The 19,891-nt window shown below is 32.8% G+C and overlaps 1 protein-coding gene across 9 annotated transcripts in view; it reads right to left on the bottom strand.

Moving 5' to 3' along the window:
- LOC122521129 (disks large 1 tumor suppressor protein) overlaps positions 1 to 19,891 on the bottom strand; it is a 380,822-nt gene that overhangs the window by 267,215 nt on the left and 93,716 nt on the right. For all 9 annotated transcript variants that reach the window (XM_043641597.1, XM_043641592.1, XM_043641596.1 and 6 more), the window contains exon 2: positions 9,222 to 10,936. In XM_043641597.1, coding sequence (XP_043497532.1) covers positions 9,222 to 9,702 — 481 coding nt within the window. In that variant the 5' untranslated portion in view covers positions 9,703 to 10,936. The remainder of the gene's footprint in view (positions 1 to 9,221; positions 10,937 to 19,891) is intronic.

Genomic DNA, 19,891 nt, shown 5'->3' with positions numbered 1-19,891 from the left:
CAATAGTATAACGAGCGATTGGATGGAAATAACAGGAAGATCGTAACGTTTTCATAAATGGTAAGGGGTATATCGATTCGCTTGACGATGCGATAGATTTTACGAGCAGTAAAAGAGAACATAGAAGGAAAAACAGGATACCAGGATGAACTTTAACGACGTAATAATTCCGGTGGTGAAGCTGCTCGATGACCGCAGAAAACGATTTCATGTTTTCCCATACTCTTTTCCGAGAATATAACGAAGTTTCTATCGCATGACTATAACGATCTGTATGTATCACGAAAGAGAAGGAAAAGAGGGTGCGAGAAGTTTATGAGAAGGGTCTTATGAACGATGTGTTTTTTCAAGCTGACACACAATAAGAGGATAAACCTGCTAATATCACGTGCAGCACATTTAGCGATAACAAAGACGGTAAATCATTGTCTCGGGTCACTCGTGACACAACCGATTCGATGGTACAAGCTTCGAAGGGTGGTTTTATCATTCTCATGGGTATTCTTCACGAACTCGTAGCAAAGAAGAATCAAGGGAGAAGTATGAAAGCGAGAAAATTCCTTTACTCTCTCGTTTCTTTCTACGATATTTCAGAATTCATTTATCGTTCTTCCGCTATTTCTTCTCAACTTCTTTTGTATACTTTTTTATTCTTCGTCATAGATAAATCTATTTCTTGTAACATTCTCCTTACACAGCCTAATTAATCTTCAAATTCTAAATATTCGATATATATCGATAGAAATGGATCGTTCATCGTAATAGATTAAATATGACAGAAAAAATTGTGGTAGCAGGGGGATGGATAAATTGCAGAATAAACGAACGCACGTGAAAATAAGAGGAGAATGTAACGATGTAAACGAGAGAAGGGACGATGAGTATCAAGAGGGTTGATGGATAATAATAACGGTAGGTGCATTACCCATCGTGTTCAATACCCAATCGAATGCAAGATGATGAAATTGAACGAGCAACGTGCACTGCATCGCGAATTGCAATCAACGGCAAAAGGTATAGAGCTTGGCTTCATCGTGTACAGAAATTCGTTAGAGTAGCGACGCTGATGCTGATTGTGTAGACTATAGATGGTTGGATGGTACTACTACTATTACTACTACTACTACTACTACTACTACTACTACTATTACTAGTGGTACTGAAATGGTAATAGTATAGGAAAAGAGAAAGAGAGAGAAAGAAAGAACGTGGACACGCTCGAAGCTTCGAGTAATCTCGCCGATGCTTGCTGGGTCCGTTTTAATTTTTCAAGTAATACCCCAACACCATTTTGCACCCGAGTATCGTACGATCTTTTGATGTTCCAGCTTCGTGCATTAAAACTACGAGAAAGTTTGAACGTGGTATCTCGAAGAACTGTTCGCGCGAATTTTCTTTTTTTTTTGTTTTTTTCTTTTTTTTTTTTAATGTATTTACTAAAATTAATACGAACATTTTCCTTGCTTTCTTTTATTTTTTTTCTTCTTCATTTTCTTTTGCTTTTTCATTTTCATCCCGTTCGAAAAGTATATTACATTACAATCTAAACGATCTGCGTAAAATATTTCTATTTTTATTTTATTTTATTTTATTTTATTATATTTTACGACTAACGTTTAATTTTCTTAAAGATCATTTTTTACTCGTCGAGGTGCAAGAGTTGGTTGCGTTTGAAAAACGTTTCGAGAAAGAACAAACATTCGAATACGAATGTTCGAAATGTGAAACAAAATCAAATGAAAAACGAGAGAGGCAAGACAAATCATATTTTCCATGTAATATAACCGTCGAATTTGAAGAAAGTAATCGTGGATAGAAAAGCGAGTCGAGTAATCTCACTAATGTTCCCCTCTGTAACCGATATCCCATTTTGGTTAAGAGATACGTTCAAAATGCCGGGCATTTGCTTAAAGTGGGATAATGCATCCATCGGACACGGTGAACGAACTTTTCTATCCAGTGTTTTTTATTTCTATCGATTCGTTTTTCATTTTTCACTTATTTTTTTTTGTTTTTTTTGTTTTTTTTTTTTCGTAAAAATTCGAGCTAAATTTAGTTTATCCATTGGTTTTCATTACCATTCATTTTTATTTTATTATACGTATGTTGGTTTACGTATATAACAAGATTAACTATACCAATTGAAATATTTACTTGTTATTTGCGATTTTATGGAGAATATTCTTACAAATAAATAAATAAATATATCAATAAATATATATATATATATGTTTTTTTTTAGATACACAAAATATGAGTCTCTGATAACAGTAACAACAATTCTTTTATTTTTCTTATAGTTATAGGATAACAGGAATGTTTTTATAAACGACCATTGTACTTTTGTTAAATGGTGTCTCATTTTCTTTATTGTATAGCTCGAATACCGTTCGTTCCATCGCGTAAAAAGCGTGAGTTACGATGAACGTATGTTTCAACTCGCAATTATTTAACGAAATATTTAAACGTTCATTCGTATTAATCGTATCGCGGTTAATTTACGTTCGTAATGTGATATAGAATCTCTTGAAAAAACAAAATATATATATATACAGAAAAGAAAAACTTAAACTCATTAACTAAAAGTACGTTTTACTTCGGCGAATTTCATTCGATTCTCGTAAACTTTTACTAGAGTTTTCTTCTCTTTCTCGAGATTTCTTTCTTCTATCTGTAAAAGATTTCTTTCGGTTACTCGAAAGAACCCGAGCAGAGAAAGAAAGCAGCCCGAAATTCACGAAACTTTTTGATCTCTCAGCTAAGTTCGTTCGAGTAGTGGATCGTCCGATACATAGAACGAAAAAGTGGTTATCATCGATTTCTAAGGAAATCCATGAAAGGTTTAAATCCTCGAGGATCCTCAAACGCCACTCTATCTTCTTCATTCTTTGGAGAATAGTTCCAAGTGGGAAAGGAAAAGAAGAAAATCGTATAGGTTCGCCACCCTGGACCCCACCCCCTTCACTTTGTTCTACGTTTCACAATGTTTTTTCTTTTTTTAAATATACGATTACTTTAATAATTACGATATTACTAATTAGTAATATTTTCGAATTATTTATACCGAATAAAATATTTAAATATATTATATATATATATATATACTGACAATTTATTCAAAAGAAATATTGATGAAATAAATTGAAACGAGACGAAAAAAAAATGCGAGCAAAATAATAAATGATATCGTATATACGATTAGAGAAAAATTGAAAAAGTTGTTGATGGAAACGTAGTATGGAGATATTTGAACGCTGTTGTCAAATTTCATAAATGTAATCACGTCAGGCCATGGCGAGAAAAATAAAGAGAAATAGAAAGCAAACAAAAAATATAGATAAAGAGAGGAAAAGAGAGAGAGAGAGAGAGAACTAAAGGTGCTATCAGAGCTTCCGTTCTATCTGGTACCGGACAAAAGCACCAGAAGGGCTTTTGAGCGATCATGCATAATGCTTTTCGCGTCTCACAAAGATCGCTTATTTGCGGTGAAATGGAGAAAAGTGTTGTGACGAGAGAAAGGACAACGGGGTCAATACGTTTCAACAGGTTTGGTTTTCTTTGTCATCAGAACATTGGTGAAACTCAACAAAGAGGAACTCGTCCTTCTATCTCGTAGAAAACCTGCGAGAAGACACCCTTCTATCTCGTTTTTTAAATTTCGTATTGGAAATCCGTAAAAATGGTATGGACTGATATAATAAAAAAAAAAAAAAACAAGAAAGGAAGAGAGAGAAAGTAGGGGTATGGGATATCCAATTTATCGACTTGGCAATGAGATTGATTGATTTTTTTGCTATTGGTTGATGATTTGACTGCTTTTTCTCTTTCTAAGTTGTCTGTAATGTTTTGAATCGTCTTTTGAATTCGTCGAATTGATTGAATATGTATACTGAAAGAAGATATAACAACGATTCGAGTAATTTTTGGTAGACGCGAATATTACGTAGCCGTTTTGTTTTGTTTTGTTTTGTTTTTCGGGAGGGGTTATCAGTGTACATCAGAATTTTCTACGGTGTTTAAAAGTCCTGAATCTTCATTAGAGTTAATTGCCGAGTGTACGTTTCGCATTACGAAAGGAAAAACAATACGGGAGAAAAGAGAATGAATTTGTTTGTTCTCGCTAGGAAATTAATGCAATATCACGAACGTGAGTAGATTTCAAAACGTAAGTAAGTAAGTATTATTAACGGATGGTGAATACGTATACGCATATATTAATATGTAAGTGTTATTTCAATAGATTTAATCGTTTCTCATTTTAAATGAGATTAAAAATCAAAAAACAATTTTTTCAAATATACCTATTCTTTTTCAAAACCTTAATTATAATTTCAAACAATGTTTAATCGTTTTAAAAAGCAAAACAATATATACATCTATACTTACGTTAAAAATTATATTTTAACATATATATAATATTTTATTTTCTATATCGAATATATGATATATGTTAATTGTGCAGCTTAATATTTATATATTGAATGAACATATCATTATATGTTGTGATATAATATTAAGGAATGTCCATGTGTAAATGTACGTTAAGAGGAGTAAGAAATTATACCTTTGGAAAAAGCCATTTCAAAACGAATTTTTTTCTTCTTTTTTTTTTCGTTCATAACGAAACCGAAGTAACGGCCATTGCGTGCTTAATGTACTCGGAAAGTTCGCATTTCCGAAGTACCCTTCAGCCAATCATGGAATCGGGGCAGAAAGTTTTGCCTCGACGTGGGGTGATCACTCGTGCGTAAGACGTTCACGAAACGAAAAAGCTTGTTCTTGCTTTCTCGCGAGAGATCGTGTTAACAAAAACGGGTTAAATTGTACCATTGAGAAACGAAAAAAAAATAAAAAGAAATAAGAAAAAATAAAAAATATGACGGTAAGAATTTTCACGTTAGCCGTTAGAGTAATTACCTATATATCGTTTTGTTAGCAAAGAAATATTATCAAAACGTTGGAATCGAATAATATAAAAGAAAATTTCTAATAAATTATTTTCATTTAAAAATGAAATTATACTTAATTACTCATTTATACAGCGATCTCATAATCATCGAAACAGATTCGCAAATTATATTATAATATATATTCTATTTCCGTAGATATTTCAAATATTAAATGTACTCGCATCAATTTCGAAAACTGTTTTACGGCGTTTAATCAACTAATTATTTTCTTTTTCATTGCGAGATGTTTCATTGCGAGAGAAAAAAAAAATGTTTCGGCAAGATCCCAACGTGAATACGTAAGCATTTACATACGTACCGCGTATGTATTTATATTGCATACATAAGAGAGAATCTCAGATGAAAAAAGAGAGAGTGTACACTCTGTATACGTGCATATATATACATATATATATATTTACGCGCACCTTACCGTAGATCCGAGTTGTTGGAAAAGTTTAATCCATGGTACGGGATCTAAATTAAAATCGTATGAAGCTTTGAGATACGTTTCTTTTACTTTTTACTTTTTTCTTTTACTTTTTCTTTTCTCTCCTTTTTTTTTCATTTCCCTCTTTGGTAATTTTTTGGTTTTCTTCTCGAAAAGTTTTTTTCCAAAAATGAATTAAAGAAAAAAAGAAGATACTAAATCATAAATACCAACATTAAACATGATAATGTTGAAAGATATTAATGTATTAAATAGAATCGAATAAGAACAAATAATTGCAACATGTTCTTTAATTAAGTTGGCAAATTAAATGCTATTGTAACGAATCTTTTACCGATAATGCTTGTAATATGGAAGAGATAAAGAAAGAGAGAGAGAGAGAGAGAGAAATATAGGAAATAGCCATGAAAATACAAAAAGAGTACAAATTCGTTGGGTATAACGCGGTGACGTAGGCGAAGCACAGGTGGCTGCTCATTTGCAGATCGTTTCTTCTAATTATCCTCATTATCAGCACTCGTAATGCCGATGCGACAGGTGCTTCCGTTGCATTTGTTGAATTCTTTTTTTTTTTTTTATTCCTTTTCTCTTATCTTTATATATGTGTGCATGTGTGTATCTGGGAGAACGAGAAGAGGGAGAAGTTGGGGTGGTGGTAGGTTAGTGGGGGTAAACACTCGAAACTCGTTTTGGCACGATCAGTGAAGTAAAAGCAGAGAACCGCGATAAAAATTGACGTTGAGTAGTAAAACGTGGCATTGCCAGGTACTCTACGTTTATGTTGGTCGTCGATAAAATTATTCGACCTTTTCACGAATTTACTCGTCCATTAATTAGTGCTCTCTCACTGAGAGCCGAGGCAAAATGACGCAGGGAACACGCAACCAAGCGGCTTTTTGACGATCAAACAAGCTACAATAATTTCTCAAAATGTACGGTAATTACGATGGTAGATTGTAAATTACGAATCATTGTTGGTAGTATTACAGGTATATGCGCGACGTGCACGCGACATTTTAATTCTATTCTCGTTTCATGTATTATCGTTTATCTTTTTTTTTTTCCTTTAATCTTTCGTACACCAATGATTTTACTATTTAACTTTATAATCTCAAATACTTTTATGATATTTTTGATTTTATTGAAAACATATTCAAAACGTAAGTTTAAATATAATGACAAGGATTATATATAAATGATCGCGAATACGTTGTTTAAATTTTTCCTAATTCAATTTTAAAAATAACACTATAGCTTGATGTTAAATACTATTATTTTTTTACAAAATTAATTACTAATATACAAGGAGGAATAACTTCACGCAAAAAAAAAACAAAAAAAAGAAGAAATTTCGTGCGATTTTGTGCGATACAAAAATACGTATTTCCTTCGAAAATTTATATTTAGAATTTCCTTGCATAAAATCAAAGATAACATAAATATTTTCTTCAAAAGTTATACATCCGATATATTACGTATATAAATTTAAATCATCGATAAACAATAATTAAACGTTATGATTAACAATACGTGACCAAAAAAAGAAGAATTAATTATCGAGCGTGTTTATATCAGCAATATAATAATATCAAAATATGAAGTTAATTTTAAATGACTTTATTCTTTTTGTCAAAGTTCATCAAGTAATTCAGTTTCCTAGTGGATCGTAGAAGGAGAGAAAGCCTGAGGCAGAGAATCGAGCTTCAACGTTGGATGATAAACTGAAAACAATACGAAGGTCGACGTTTGACCGTGCGCAAGACACGATCATGCTTTCAGCTTTTAGCTTAAAGCTTTAAAGCGTTGCTCTGATAACGCTGATGTGAGTCGACTCGTATACCAGCAAGAAAACTATTTCATAACTGGGTCAAGTCGTGTGCTGGCTCATTCGGGAGAGTTCGTTGCTGGGGTAGGAAGAGGAAATACAAGGAGTTTGTGGAAAAGAAATGGAAGAGTGAAAAACGTCGGTGAAAGAGTTTTCCCTATAGCAAACTTTTTTCTGCTTCTATATATACTTTTAAATCAAGGATTTTCATAATTTTTATTTTTCTTTTTTTTTACATCTCCATCTAATATACGATATTTCATATATTAACATATTTACGTGTAATTATATGTTATATATATTTATGTTACGTGAATATTTATGAATGATTAATTTGATTCAGTATTTTGTTTAATGGTTAATATGAATATTTCATTCGGTTTAACTAATTAAGTATATTTAGAATCGCATTTGGTGCTTTTACCGACAAGCATGTGTTATTACCTGCTAACGTTTTATCATAATTACTTGTTATTAAGTATCATTTATTTCAAATATTTATTTGATAATTGTCAGATAATTATTCATTTGAACAAAATTATTCAATCTTATTGGTGATTAATTAATGCAAATGATTTGTACTTTTCGTTTTCTTTTCTTTTCTTTTCTTTTAATGTAGAGATTTATGAGATCATGTACGTAAATCGAAGTGAAGAAAAATAAGAAAGAAGTAAATAGAAGGATAGAGGATACATATATTATGTTAAAATTCTAATCAAAATTTTCTTTAGAAAAAATGCAAATTATATTAGGTAGTTTTTCCTTCGCGAAAAGAATCTCATTTTTCGCGGATCCTAACCGAGTCATGGACGAGATTGACACGTGAAAGGAATAACCAAGGAGATCACGGCGAACCACCACACAAAACACGGTTTTCTTATCGCTAACGTTACTCGCATATTCAAAGTAGTAGCGTATCTATATAAGTGTACGTCATGAGGAAGTTTGGTTTACCTTTTGTCATGGCCTTTGTAAGAGAATTTTGGATTTTTTCTCTCTTTCTATTTATTTTATAGAAAATGGAGAAATTATTTCTACCCGTCTCTTTCATGTTTTTCCTTTTTTTTTTTTTCTTGTTTTATATATATATTTTTTTTTTGTTTTCTTCGATAATAAACAATATAAAAAGAAATGAGAATAAAAATTTCGCGTAAATCATTGATCAGAATTTTTAGTGTTCTTTTATCTTTGATAATACCTGAATGGTTAAAGTAATTTTAACATTCTGTCCAATATAGTAACGGACATTATCTATCTATCTCTCCTCAGTGATTTTCTCATAAATCTGAAAAGTTCTCCAAGTTACTTTATCTATTCGATTTCCCACGATATGATGATTCCAGCATATTGCTCTAACTCTAACATGAAACTTTCTCCCGAATGCTACGAATTTCGGAGTATCATAATCGTAGTTGAGTTTGTAGAAAAGCTACGAGATCGGAATAATATGTCGCTCATTTTGAAACTAATAGGGGAATGAGGAAGTAAAAATGAGGAAGAGATGAAGGAGGAAGAATAAGAAGAAGAAGAAGAAAAATGAGGACAATAGTGAATCTTGAAGTTGCAACGAATCGAAATGTTTTTGTTCCCTTTTTTCTTGTTCCTTAACTTAACTAGAATATCTACCCGGAGAATTAGAAGGGTCAACGTCTACTCTCAAATATTTCTACAACGACGTATGGTAAACCGTTCGTTTTCTTAGATCGTATGTAGAACTTCAATGCATTTTTCGAGATCTTTCATGCGATAAAATTGAACTCACTCGAAAATCCCACCCCCCCTTACGATTACAAACCATACGTTTGAGGAAGTAGTTTTTCAATTGTCCGATTTATTATTACGTTTCGTGGATGTCGTCAAAGATTTAATGAACTTGGAACGATTGTTATATATCGATACGTTGCCAATAAAAATATATTGAAAATTTCAAGTAAATATCATTGGTAGTTATCATCAATCGACGATAGAAAAGTTATGATTTACGATTAAAATCTACCTTCTTTAGCCTGGACGTATCCGTGAACCTCACAATAGCTGCCAGCTGGTCCAGCAGCACCTGGAGTGTCCAGAGTGTAAAGGGTGTTGGCTGAAGATGTGAGAACATCATCGGGTGTATGAATAAGACCTGTTGCCTGCGACAACGTACGTTGCTGATGACGTTGTTGTTGCTGCTGCAGCTGCTGCTGCTGCTGTTGTTGTTGTTGTTGCTGCTGTTGTTGCTGTTGTTGGTGTTGGTGCTGTGAATGTTGCTGAAGTTGATGCTGCTGCTGCTGCTGCTGCTGCTGTTGATGTTGTTGCTGACTAGCAAGCATCTCCTCGTGTCGGCACTTCGAGCAACGACGCATCTCCGAACGAACTCGTAGCAGCCAGACCATGCCGAAGAGTGCCATAGCAACCTCGAGTCCCGGTGACCTCGATGGATGCTTCATGCTCGCTGAATCAAGCACATCGAGGCTCAACGAGCCAACGCGACACATATCACCGATCTCCCGACCGATCACTCACCGATTTGCGAGGAATATTCTCGCTTTTGTAATATAAAAACGTTAGAAGATATTTTATCGTTCTATCCTTATCATTAATATTAATACTTTACTTGTTCTTTTTAATTATTAATATTTTGTTAATGTATTTACGCGGTAGTAATCCTATTACTTTTAACGTGTTACTTTTATTGCCCTAAAGATTGGCCATATTCCGGCAGTGTTCACGATATCGAATTTTAAGGAAGTCCTATTGTATTTATTTGCAATGGTGTATAAGTTTTCTTTGTTTAAAGCTTTAGAAAGTTTCACTAGATTTAAAGGGTTTCCTGTAACCCTCTTCTTACTTTCCACATCAAAGTATGATCATCGTGTTTGGCCGAGGAAATGAGAATTCTCTACGTAAACAGGAACTTTGTTAAACAGCAGGATGAACGATGAAACCGTCGGGATTGGTGAACGGTTAATAGATCTTTCGTTAGAAACTTCGTCGATCTCAGCGAATCGAAGGCACCAAGGTTTCTTCCAACTTGGATTGGACCCAAAGAAGCAACGATTTTTCCTCTCTGTTGTTAAATCTTACAGAAAATAAACTAAAAGAGAAAAAAAAAAACTACGAAAAAGAAAATAGGAAATTCGACTTGTATAATCGATCGATAATCGAAATCCTTTTCATATCTCGCGTTTCATAGGAACCGAATACCGACGAGTTATTTGTCGTTTTTCTTCAATTTATTCTAAGAACATTGATCACGAAGAATTTTCAGTCTTTTCATCGTCTTCTTTCGACTTTCCTCGCGTTCTCTTCCCCTTGGGTAACTCGCTACGATTCATCGGCTCGGACACTGTCGTCATTTTATGGAACAGCACGACAATAGCAACGTTTCTATTGAAAAGGATACTTCAGAATTGTTTGGTCTGTACGCATGAGTAGTGGGGATATGGGTCAGTCACCACCACTATGACCACTACCCAGAACCATCAACAACACCCACTATTACCTTCTTCCTTCTGGCTCTGGACACACAAAAGTATCCAAACTATAGTGAATTCGCGATAACCTGAACTTTCTTTATCTTCTTATTTCTATTCTCCTTCTCGTCTTATTTTTCTTGATTCGTTTCGATGCTCCAGGGATTCCGCTCGCAGTGAGTGAATAAAAGTCAAACCCTTTCTCAACCCCATCCTTCGTTTTCCAGCCTTCTCGTTCGTTCTTACTTATATCCTCCTGTAAAAGTATTCCGTAGAAAGAGAGTAGAAAGAGAAGAAGAAGAAGAAGAAATAGAAGAAGTAGTAGTATCAGGGTTCTGTTGGTGCTACTGTTCGTACTACTGTTCGTACTACCGTTCGTACTACTGTTCGTACTACTACTACTACACCCACTACTTCTCCTCTTCTCCTCTTCTTCTTCGTCACGATTCTTCCACCATTTTCAAGCATAGCCCGGCAGCATAGCGAAAGATTACACTCGAGCAAGAAACTATCTCCCTTTCTCTATCTCTTTCTCTCTCGGTGTGTTTATCTTTTCGAGTTTCCTTCTTTGGGAGAATTTTTCTTCCTTTTCTTTCGTTATTTTCTTTCTTTCTTTCTTTCTTTCCTTCTTTCCTTCTTTCATTCATTTTTCTTTCTTTTACATTTCTCCCATCTTTCTTTTGCAAATATAAACGAATCGTCATCGTCTTGAAAGTAGAAGAAGAAGACGACGATGACGACAACGACGACGACGACGACGACCTATGACTCCGAGAAGAACTTTTTCATTGTTTTCAAAGACTTCAACGTTAATACTAAAGTATAACGAGATACCGTTACATGTAAACATCGAATCGAAAGCTCTAGGGAAAAGAAGAAAGAATATAATATCTGTTAATATTATTTTGTTTGATTTTGACAAAAATATATGAATACAATATCAATCGATTTGATCTAACGATAATTTAAACGAATAAAACCAAATCAATTTTCAGATATTTTTCTTCTTCTTCTTCTTTTTCTTCAGACGTCGTATTCTTTAGAAATCTAATTCAAATCGAACGATGGCAATGATCGTAAATGTAAATCGTTTTTGTTGTTTGGGAAGAGTTTGAAAACGAACGTTTGCTTCGAAAGTTCAGAGGTTGACTTTGCTTTTAAAAGGAGAAGGAAAGAGACGAAAGAGAAGATTGAACAAGGGTAAATTGCAACACGAAACGTGGAAAAGCTTGATATGTGTATGTGTATGTGTATGTGTATGTGTGTCTTTCGAGTATCACTGGCACTCGTCTACTCGAACGCGAAAGCTTCGGTGTCTCGCACGTACTAGCAGCAATTAAAACTCGACTAAATCCTATTTCATATCCTACTCCCTCCTCTACGTCTATTCCCAAGCTATCATTATCTTTCTCTCTCTCTTTTTTACACACATACAGGCACACTTTTCATCGCATGCTATTCCCAAGTCTATTTTATCCATCGACTCGCCAAAGTAAAATCTATTTACGTTTCTTGGACCTTTCTTTAGTTCGATCAAATTTTATTAAGAATTTCGTGTAGACTATCAAACGAAAAACTTTTTCTTCTTCTTCTTCTTCTTCTTCTTCTTTTTCTTTTCCGACCGTGGCGGTCTCGTATCCTAAACCTATTCAAGAAATTAATGTTTCATCTTTTCCATTGATTTTCAAAAATACAATTCTATACGTAATTGATTAGCTCGCTCGAAAAAATAACTTTTACTCAGACGTAATCTTTTAGGAAGTTACATCTATAATATTATCGATACCCAAAATCCCGACAAAAAATATTCAAATGTTATTGCTTGGAATGCAATCCTTGAAATGGAACCGTTACTACGTTTACTATCGTCAGGAATGGCAATACGAGGAGAAAGCGACGAGGAACAAAGAAATGCATTCAATGAATATAATTCAGGTAGCATTAGGAAAGGATGCAATTATGAATTTTCCCTGGCAGTGGATAGTACCAAGCGATCCAAGATAATTAAATGGAAGCACAACGTCTTCTCTTCATCTTTTCCTGACTATATTTCCTCCCTTCCTCTTTCTCTTCTTCTTCTTTAGCCACTTTTACCAACCCTTCACGCCTTTTACCCCCACAAAGCTCCTTTTCCTCGATTGTATCTCCTTGCAACAAACTTCCCCCCCCTTCCACCTTCTCCTCAAGCCAAAACTATCTCACTCTCTCTTCTTACCAGATCTGGAAGCTCTGCTAGAACGCATACCACGTGAACGAGGATCGAGAGTAGGAATTCTCCGATATTTACGAGCGCTTTTGAGGGCGCGTTGCAATGCGAAACCGACTATGCTGATCCTTCGAACCGCTTGTATGCGAGTGAACGATCGTCGAAATACCATTTCGTTGATGGATAGAGAGGAAGCATTCGATTCTTGCCAAGTCGATCCTTCGATCGAACATTTTCCTTAAATTATCCCTTATTTCCCACTTATAACTTAATCAATTTTGTCTCATAATATCTTCCTTTACGTTTTAATTATTAACGTGAATATCATTTATTAATTGTTAATAATACATTTCTATAATAAATGTACATATTAGGATATAGTCATGATTTTATATTTGTTTAGGACGAATATGTATGTAGGATTCGTGAAAAAAACTGGGCCGTTGGACTGACTGGACCGAGAGGACTCGAACCCGGATTTTCCGCTTTCCGGGCGACTGTTCTTTAACCAATTGAGCTATCCAGGGCCCACCGTCCAATCTCCTCACGAATGCCTATTTAAGTTTGGCTTGGAGGTGCTCGCATCCAACATGTATATCCATCGGTTAAGTTCATTTTAATGATTTTGAAAAATTGTCCTTTACTTTCAACTAAATTAGAGTACTATACTATCCTTTTAAACGTTCGAATTTTGTATGTAATACTATTTATGATTTTTATCAATTTGATATATCATTTATTGTTTTGTAGAGAACATTAAGGGCAGTTTTAATTTTGAATTTTCAATTCAATTAAGAATAATTTGTTTAAAATTGATTTCTAATCCGTACATACTAATCTAAATTTCTCATTAAATCAAAAATTAAACCAATTTATACATATATATATTTTATTTATTATTTTGAGTCAATGAAGCTAGCAACGTTGGATTACTACTTTCCGATCGATCGTTAAAGTCAAGCAACGTGGACACGGTTATTAAAGTAGATAGATAACCCTTTCGAAAAAGAACTGAAATTGTGTATTGTTAGATCCTCAGAGAAGGGATAACAAAATTTCGATTTTCTTGATAGTATTGAATAAGTATATAAGAAGGTATTAGTTAAAGAAAAATAACTCGAACCCGTGAAAGGGAGAGATATTTATTATTTGGAAAATAATAAAATATATATAATATTAATTTGTGTGTGTGTGTGTGTATATATATATATATAAGAAAGGGATAATGTTTGAATGTAATTTTTTTTTCTTTCTTTTTTTTTTTCCGTAATTACAAAGAAACGACATAGATTCCTCTATGAATAAAATGACTTGTTAGTCTCGTAGGTAGCGTTAACGAACCGTCAAGTTTTCGGGTCAGTAGGCTAGTGCCCTTATCGTGACAAAAATAGAATCGCCGGATTCTACGCGACACGGATTTGTTCGGGAGAACCTTTGCGAGTGAAATTATTCACAGTACGATGACCGACAAAGAGCATTGTTTCGCGTTTGTTGTCCATCCACGGGGTATGTACCCTAATCGCACTAGATTATGCTGGTCCTACACAGAAAGCTTCTACGCTCCAGAGACGGAAAGACGACTTAGAGAGAGAGAGAGAGAGAGAAGAGGAGGGGGGGGAAAGGTAGAACTCTGTGATTAACTTTGCATCGTCCTCGTGTTCTACCCTGGAACTATTTCAAAAGGAAACTCATATCGTGTGTTACAAGTTTTAACTCATTTGTATTCCTCTTTCTCTCTCTCTCTCTCTTTTATTCTATTCTAATGATATAAAGAAACGGTGTTAATCGGTATGTCATATATTATAATAACAATTTTATCTGTTTCAACTAACCGAGAAATGGCTTAAAATAAATTCAATAATGTTGCTCATTGTTGAGGATAATTAAATGCAAGAATGTATTTTTTTTTCACGATAGATAAACTTATACATGATAATACATGCATGTATGTACGGAATATTCCTGGGACTTACTATAAATATAAGTAATACATAGAAGAGTTTATCGATATTCTCACCGAACGATTATTTCGATAGTTAGATATCAGAATATCAGAAATAATTAAAACGATTTGATAGTCATTCAGATCGTGATCGTAAATACGTATAACAATTGGTAAATGATATTAGAAAGGAATAATTGAATATTATTAACATTCGATTTAAACTTATAATCATATTATACCGAACAAAACAAATTGGTAAGGGATAATATATTATAACCACTATGTTCACGTTTGAACTATCGAATCGTTTATAAATTGTAATCGATTCGGTGAGCATCTTTACTGAATGAACGTATCCAGGAAGCTTGGAAACTCGAGAAACTTTCTCCATATAGGCGAAGTACTCTCCTTCGTGAACTTTCAACGTTCGTGATTCGAATCGGGTTCATGGAGAAACGATTTCGTAGACACGTCGACGACTTCAAATTTTAATCGTAAATCTATCGAATGACGTATTATTACATCGTTTGCTGCATCCCAAATCGTTCGTAAGTTCTCGAAAGAGTATCAAATAAGGTATACGTTTTACTTCACCGGAAAGATAATGCATTCCTCTTATTTGAAACAACTTTCAACCAACATAGATGCATATCATTGACTCCTCATTTTCAAATCAATCGATATTTTTCATCAAAAAGGAATGTTATTTAACGTTAAACGTAACATTATCGATTAAAACTTTTGCGCATCGATAAAAATTGTTTTATCTCAAATATTATCTCGTTTAGATATTATTTGAACGAGTATCAAATTGACTAATATTAGAAAATATACTATATACATGATAATACGAGATGTCTTCAAATTTTACTTTATCGAGAAAAAGAAGCAAAATAAAAAATCAAAATATTATTTTTATCACAAAAATGACAATATTTTGTGTGTTTTCATTTCAAGATATGAATATTTCGGAAACAGCGTTATTAAAAAAATAACTACGATGCATATCACTTCGAATATTTGCCAAATACAAAATTTATCATTTTTCACATTCGATAAAGTTACTTTTATAATACCTAATATATAAATTTGCGAACATTGACTTAGCGTTAATTATTTAATACTTTTCGTTCATATATCTTAACAGAACAGTTTATATAGTAACAATAATAATAAAAAAAATAATAATAATTATTATTATTATTATTTCTCATATATCATATTTTCTAATTGTTTCCAAGAGGATGAAAACGAAGAGTGAGGTAAACAGAGCTCCTCATTAGAGAAGACAATGCAAATGGGGGTACGTGCTTACTAGCAGAAGCTTTTCGGCTTTCATTGGCATAGCTTTCGCGATGACGTCGAATTCAATGCAGCAATAGCAGTATTGCAACAGTGTATGGGTCAGTAGTATCGAGCGAGGAATAAATTGCACCTGTCGAAATCTTCCAGAGCAGATTCACCACTCCCCGTCCCCTCCCCCACCCCTCTCTCTGTCTGTCTGATTCTACTCGCTGCTATACACCCCGTCACCACACCCCATGTACGAACCACTAATAACGCGACTCTCGACGTTTACGATTTTTGTTTATTTTTCCAGCTCACCCACACATACCATCCACCTAGTTTCCTTCGTACCCCTAGCCCATTTTTTATCTGACTATTTTTTCTTGTTCTTTTTGCTTTTGGCTTTATCTGTTTTTTTTTGTTCCGTTCTTTCTTTTTTTTTCTTCTTTTTTTTTTTTTTCTTTCATAGCAGAATTCCCGAATTAATGCACCGACAACGCGCAACGTTACATTTTAATCGAAATAATTCACGGTTAGTGGTAATCCCTTGTTCAGTATTTTCTACACATGTTATTATTTTTAATAATTTTTTTTCCATTTGTTTTTTGATTACTCCTACAGCCGGATAGTTAATAAATTATATTTAAATATTTTTTTTTTTTGATAAATGAATACGTCAATTTACAAAACCTGTAGATATGTATATGTAGTTGATATCGTTTTCAAATAATTCGCAGTTAATAATCATTCTTCGTTTAGTTTTTTTTTTATTTTTTCTTCAATCACTCTTTATATATATATTGCAACAATTAATAAATTATATGAGAAAATATTTTTGTTTATAAATACTAATGTTGATAGTTAACATAATAATGTTAATTATCCATTAACTTTTTATTAAAATTCAAGAAATGAGATTTTTAAATACTACAACTCATATGTTTTCACATGATCATATATTTTTAAGTAGTACGAACCAACGGTAATTCTATGGTCAGACATAAAGATACCATAGTAGAATCGTTTTCTTTCGTCATTATGAAACATTATATTTTTAACGACTTTCAAAAAACGTAGTTGAAAGTTTGAAATTGTGAGATTTTTAATGAAAAAAAAAAAATTTCTTCCGTTTTCGAGATTACTAAAATTCCCTTTTATGAATATTACAAAAAGATTCATTATGAATATTAATAAGGCTTATTTGTCAGAGTTATTTGCTCTTTTTTTTGACCATATCGAAAAAGTCAAAGAAAATGAATGAAAAGTGGAATAAAACGAAAAATTAGGAAATCCTGAAAGAATTTGTTCTATTTTTTCTTTTTTTCTTTCTTTCTTTCCTTTTTCATTCGGTTTTGTTTCAATTTCTGAACTTTTCGGTATGAACTCATTTTGCGGATTTTTCGACGGATTTTATTTACTATCCGCTTTAAAAAGATTTTACGATTTAATAAAGAAAAATGACTAGGGGATTGGTGGTTTTCAAGAAGAGAGGAAAAAGAAAAAGAAAAAAAATAAGAAAAATAAAAAAAAGGGGATGAAGAATAAAATTTTAAAGTATACGATAGCAACGATATAAAAGATTCTACTTGAAATTCTTCGGTATGATTACATTTTGTAGGACAAATCTTAAAATTCGTGAGTAGGTATGCTAATGACACAGCATCAGCACGGAGTGCACAGTAAGCAGTAATCTTAATATTCATAGTGGAAACGAACTCGTTTGGAAAGATAAAATGTTCTTTTCTTCTAAAATGAAATAAACGATGATGATATCACCGTTCTAGTTAAATTTTCACTTTTGTTTCTATATTATTTTTCAACATTTTTGACCAATATTCTGCTAGAAACAATTACCATTGGATACAAACATATTTATATTCCATATAAATATAATAATATAATTTATCTGTTTTTTTTTTTTTTTTTTTTTTTAAGCGAACGATAAATTTAGAATAACTACGATCACAAATATTTATCACTTATTTGAAATATTATATAAACTATATTTGTATAATTGTAACATTTTTGTATTCCATATAAATAATATAATCTATTTGGATTTTTTTTTATTGCGAACGATAAATTTAGAATCTGTTAGAAATATTATAGAAATCATATTTGTAATATTACGTATAATACTAATAACTTATATAAAATACTAATATTTTATTAAATAATAAATACTAATTATCAATTGAAAATACTAACCGAGTAAATAGCATTCCTTGAGATAATGAAATTAGATTTCTTCTTCTTCTGAAGTAACCAGCATGAAACCACGAATAGAAGTAAGACATAGAGAAGCTTTGTTACTTTTATCCGTAAGATACGTGCTCGGAGAAAGTTTACAGACGAGAAATCCAAAGCTCGTTCGTATGTACGGACGGTTGGATAATGAAATTTACAAGATCCCAACGGCATGCGGCTCCTCCGCGTCTTGGCTCATTAAGTTTGTTACTTCTATTACTATGACTTTGTGCCTCTAAACGAAGTTTCTTCAGCTACGTATCCATCCCCCATCTTTATAGTAAATTATGTACCAACGATGCTTTATTATACATCTTACCCCACCACGTCCGCCAATTTCGTTAATATCATCAAAATTTCATTCGGCTGGGAAACGACGAAAACTTTCAGGGACATCGGATATATACTTATATATATATATATTACAATATAAATTAAATATATATATATATATATATATATGTATGTATGTATGTATATGTATTATGAAGAAAGCTGCATTGTCGGATGAAAGCTTTTAATAGTATTACTCGACGAATAAATTTCATCTGTAGTTTCAAAACTGTTTTGTAACAAAATTTATGAAAATGTTCTCAAAGTGAGAACGAGAAAAAGAGAGAGAGAGAGAGAGAAAGGTAAAATTTTGTATAAGAGTTCTTCGAGCTTTTTAGCTGCACGAACAATTCAAACCCACGGATTAATTAATTTGCCATGTAAACGAAGTTTCTCGTCTCCCAAAACCGTTTTCAACGAATTAAACGTGAACGATAACTATCAAAGAACGTCAGTTATGTTATATCGAGTATTCGTTGTTAGCTTTCTGTTCGATCGACCGAGAACCAATGAATGTTAGTGGTTTTCTGAAACGATGTTACCTTTGATATATTAAACGAGATATTTATACGTATTTAAATGATATTTATCGATTATGAGAATAATGTAATTGAAATAGAACGCGAAATCTTACCGAGAAACGATCTCAAATTATTTTAATAAAATAAATTAATATTACTGATTGTCCGCGTCAATGTTTGAGCTTTTAATAGAAAATTGATATTGTTGCGTATACTACGCAAACGAGTGAGTGAGTCGATCGTCTGGACGTGTCGAGACTAATCTATTATTATTTTTGCAACATATTGTACATTATTAAAATACACAGTGCTCTAGTGTTTTCTTGTGATTGATTTGTAACGCATCTTTTGACTGTTCTGATTTTCTGAAAAATTCAAATGTATTGCATAAACTTTAGCAAGGGTGCCGAAAATCTAAAAATATTGGAAACTATTGATATGTAATATATTATTATATAACTAATATAATAATTTTTATATTATAATGTTATTAGGTTGACAACTAAGCGAGTGCGGTTACTTTACCAGAAACCTACAAAAATCAGCAGAGTTGGCGGCCGCTTCCTAGTAGGTTTTTGTTAAAATAAACACCCTCGCTTGGTTGAAAACTAAAAATTCGGCATATTTTAATATCAGTTAAGAATTTAAACAACTATATTTATTTTATCGATG

This window comes from Polistes fuscatus, unplaced genomic scaffold, assembly GCF_010416935.1.
Source record: "Polistes fuscatus isolate 324 unplaced genomic scaffold, CU_Pfus_HIC Scaffold4, whole genome shotgun sequence".
In the NCBI taxonomy this organism is placed as follows: Eukaryota; Metazoa; Arthropoda; class Insecta; order Hymenoptera; family Vespidae; genus Polistes; species Polistes fuscatus.
The sequence above is the reverse complement of the archived record's forward strand: the minus strand, read 5'-3'. Positions and strand labels throughout refer to the sequence as shown.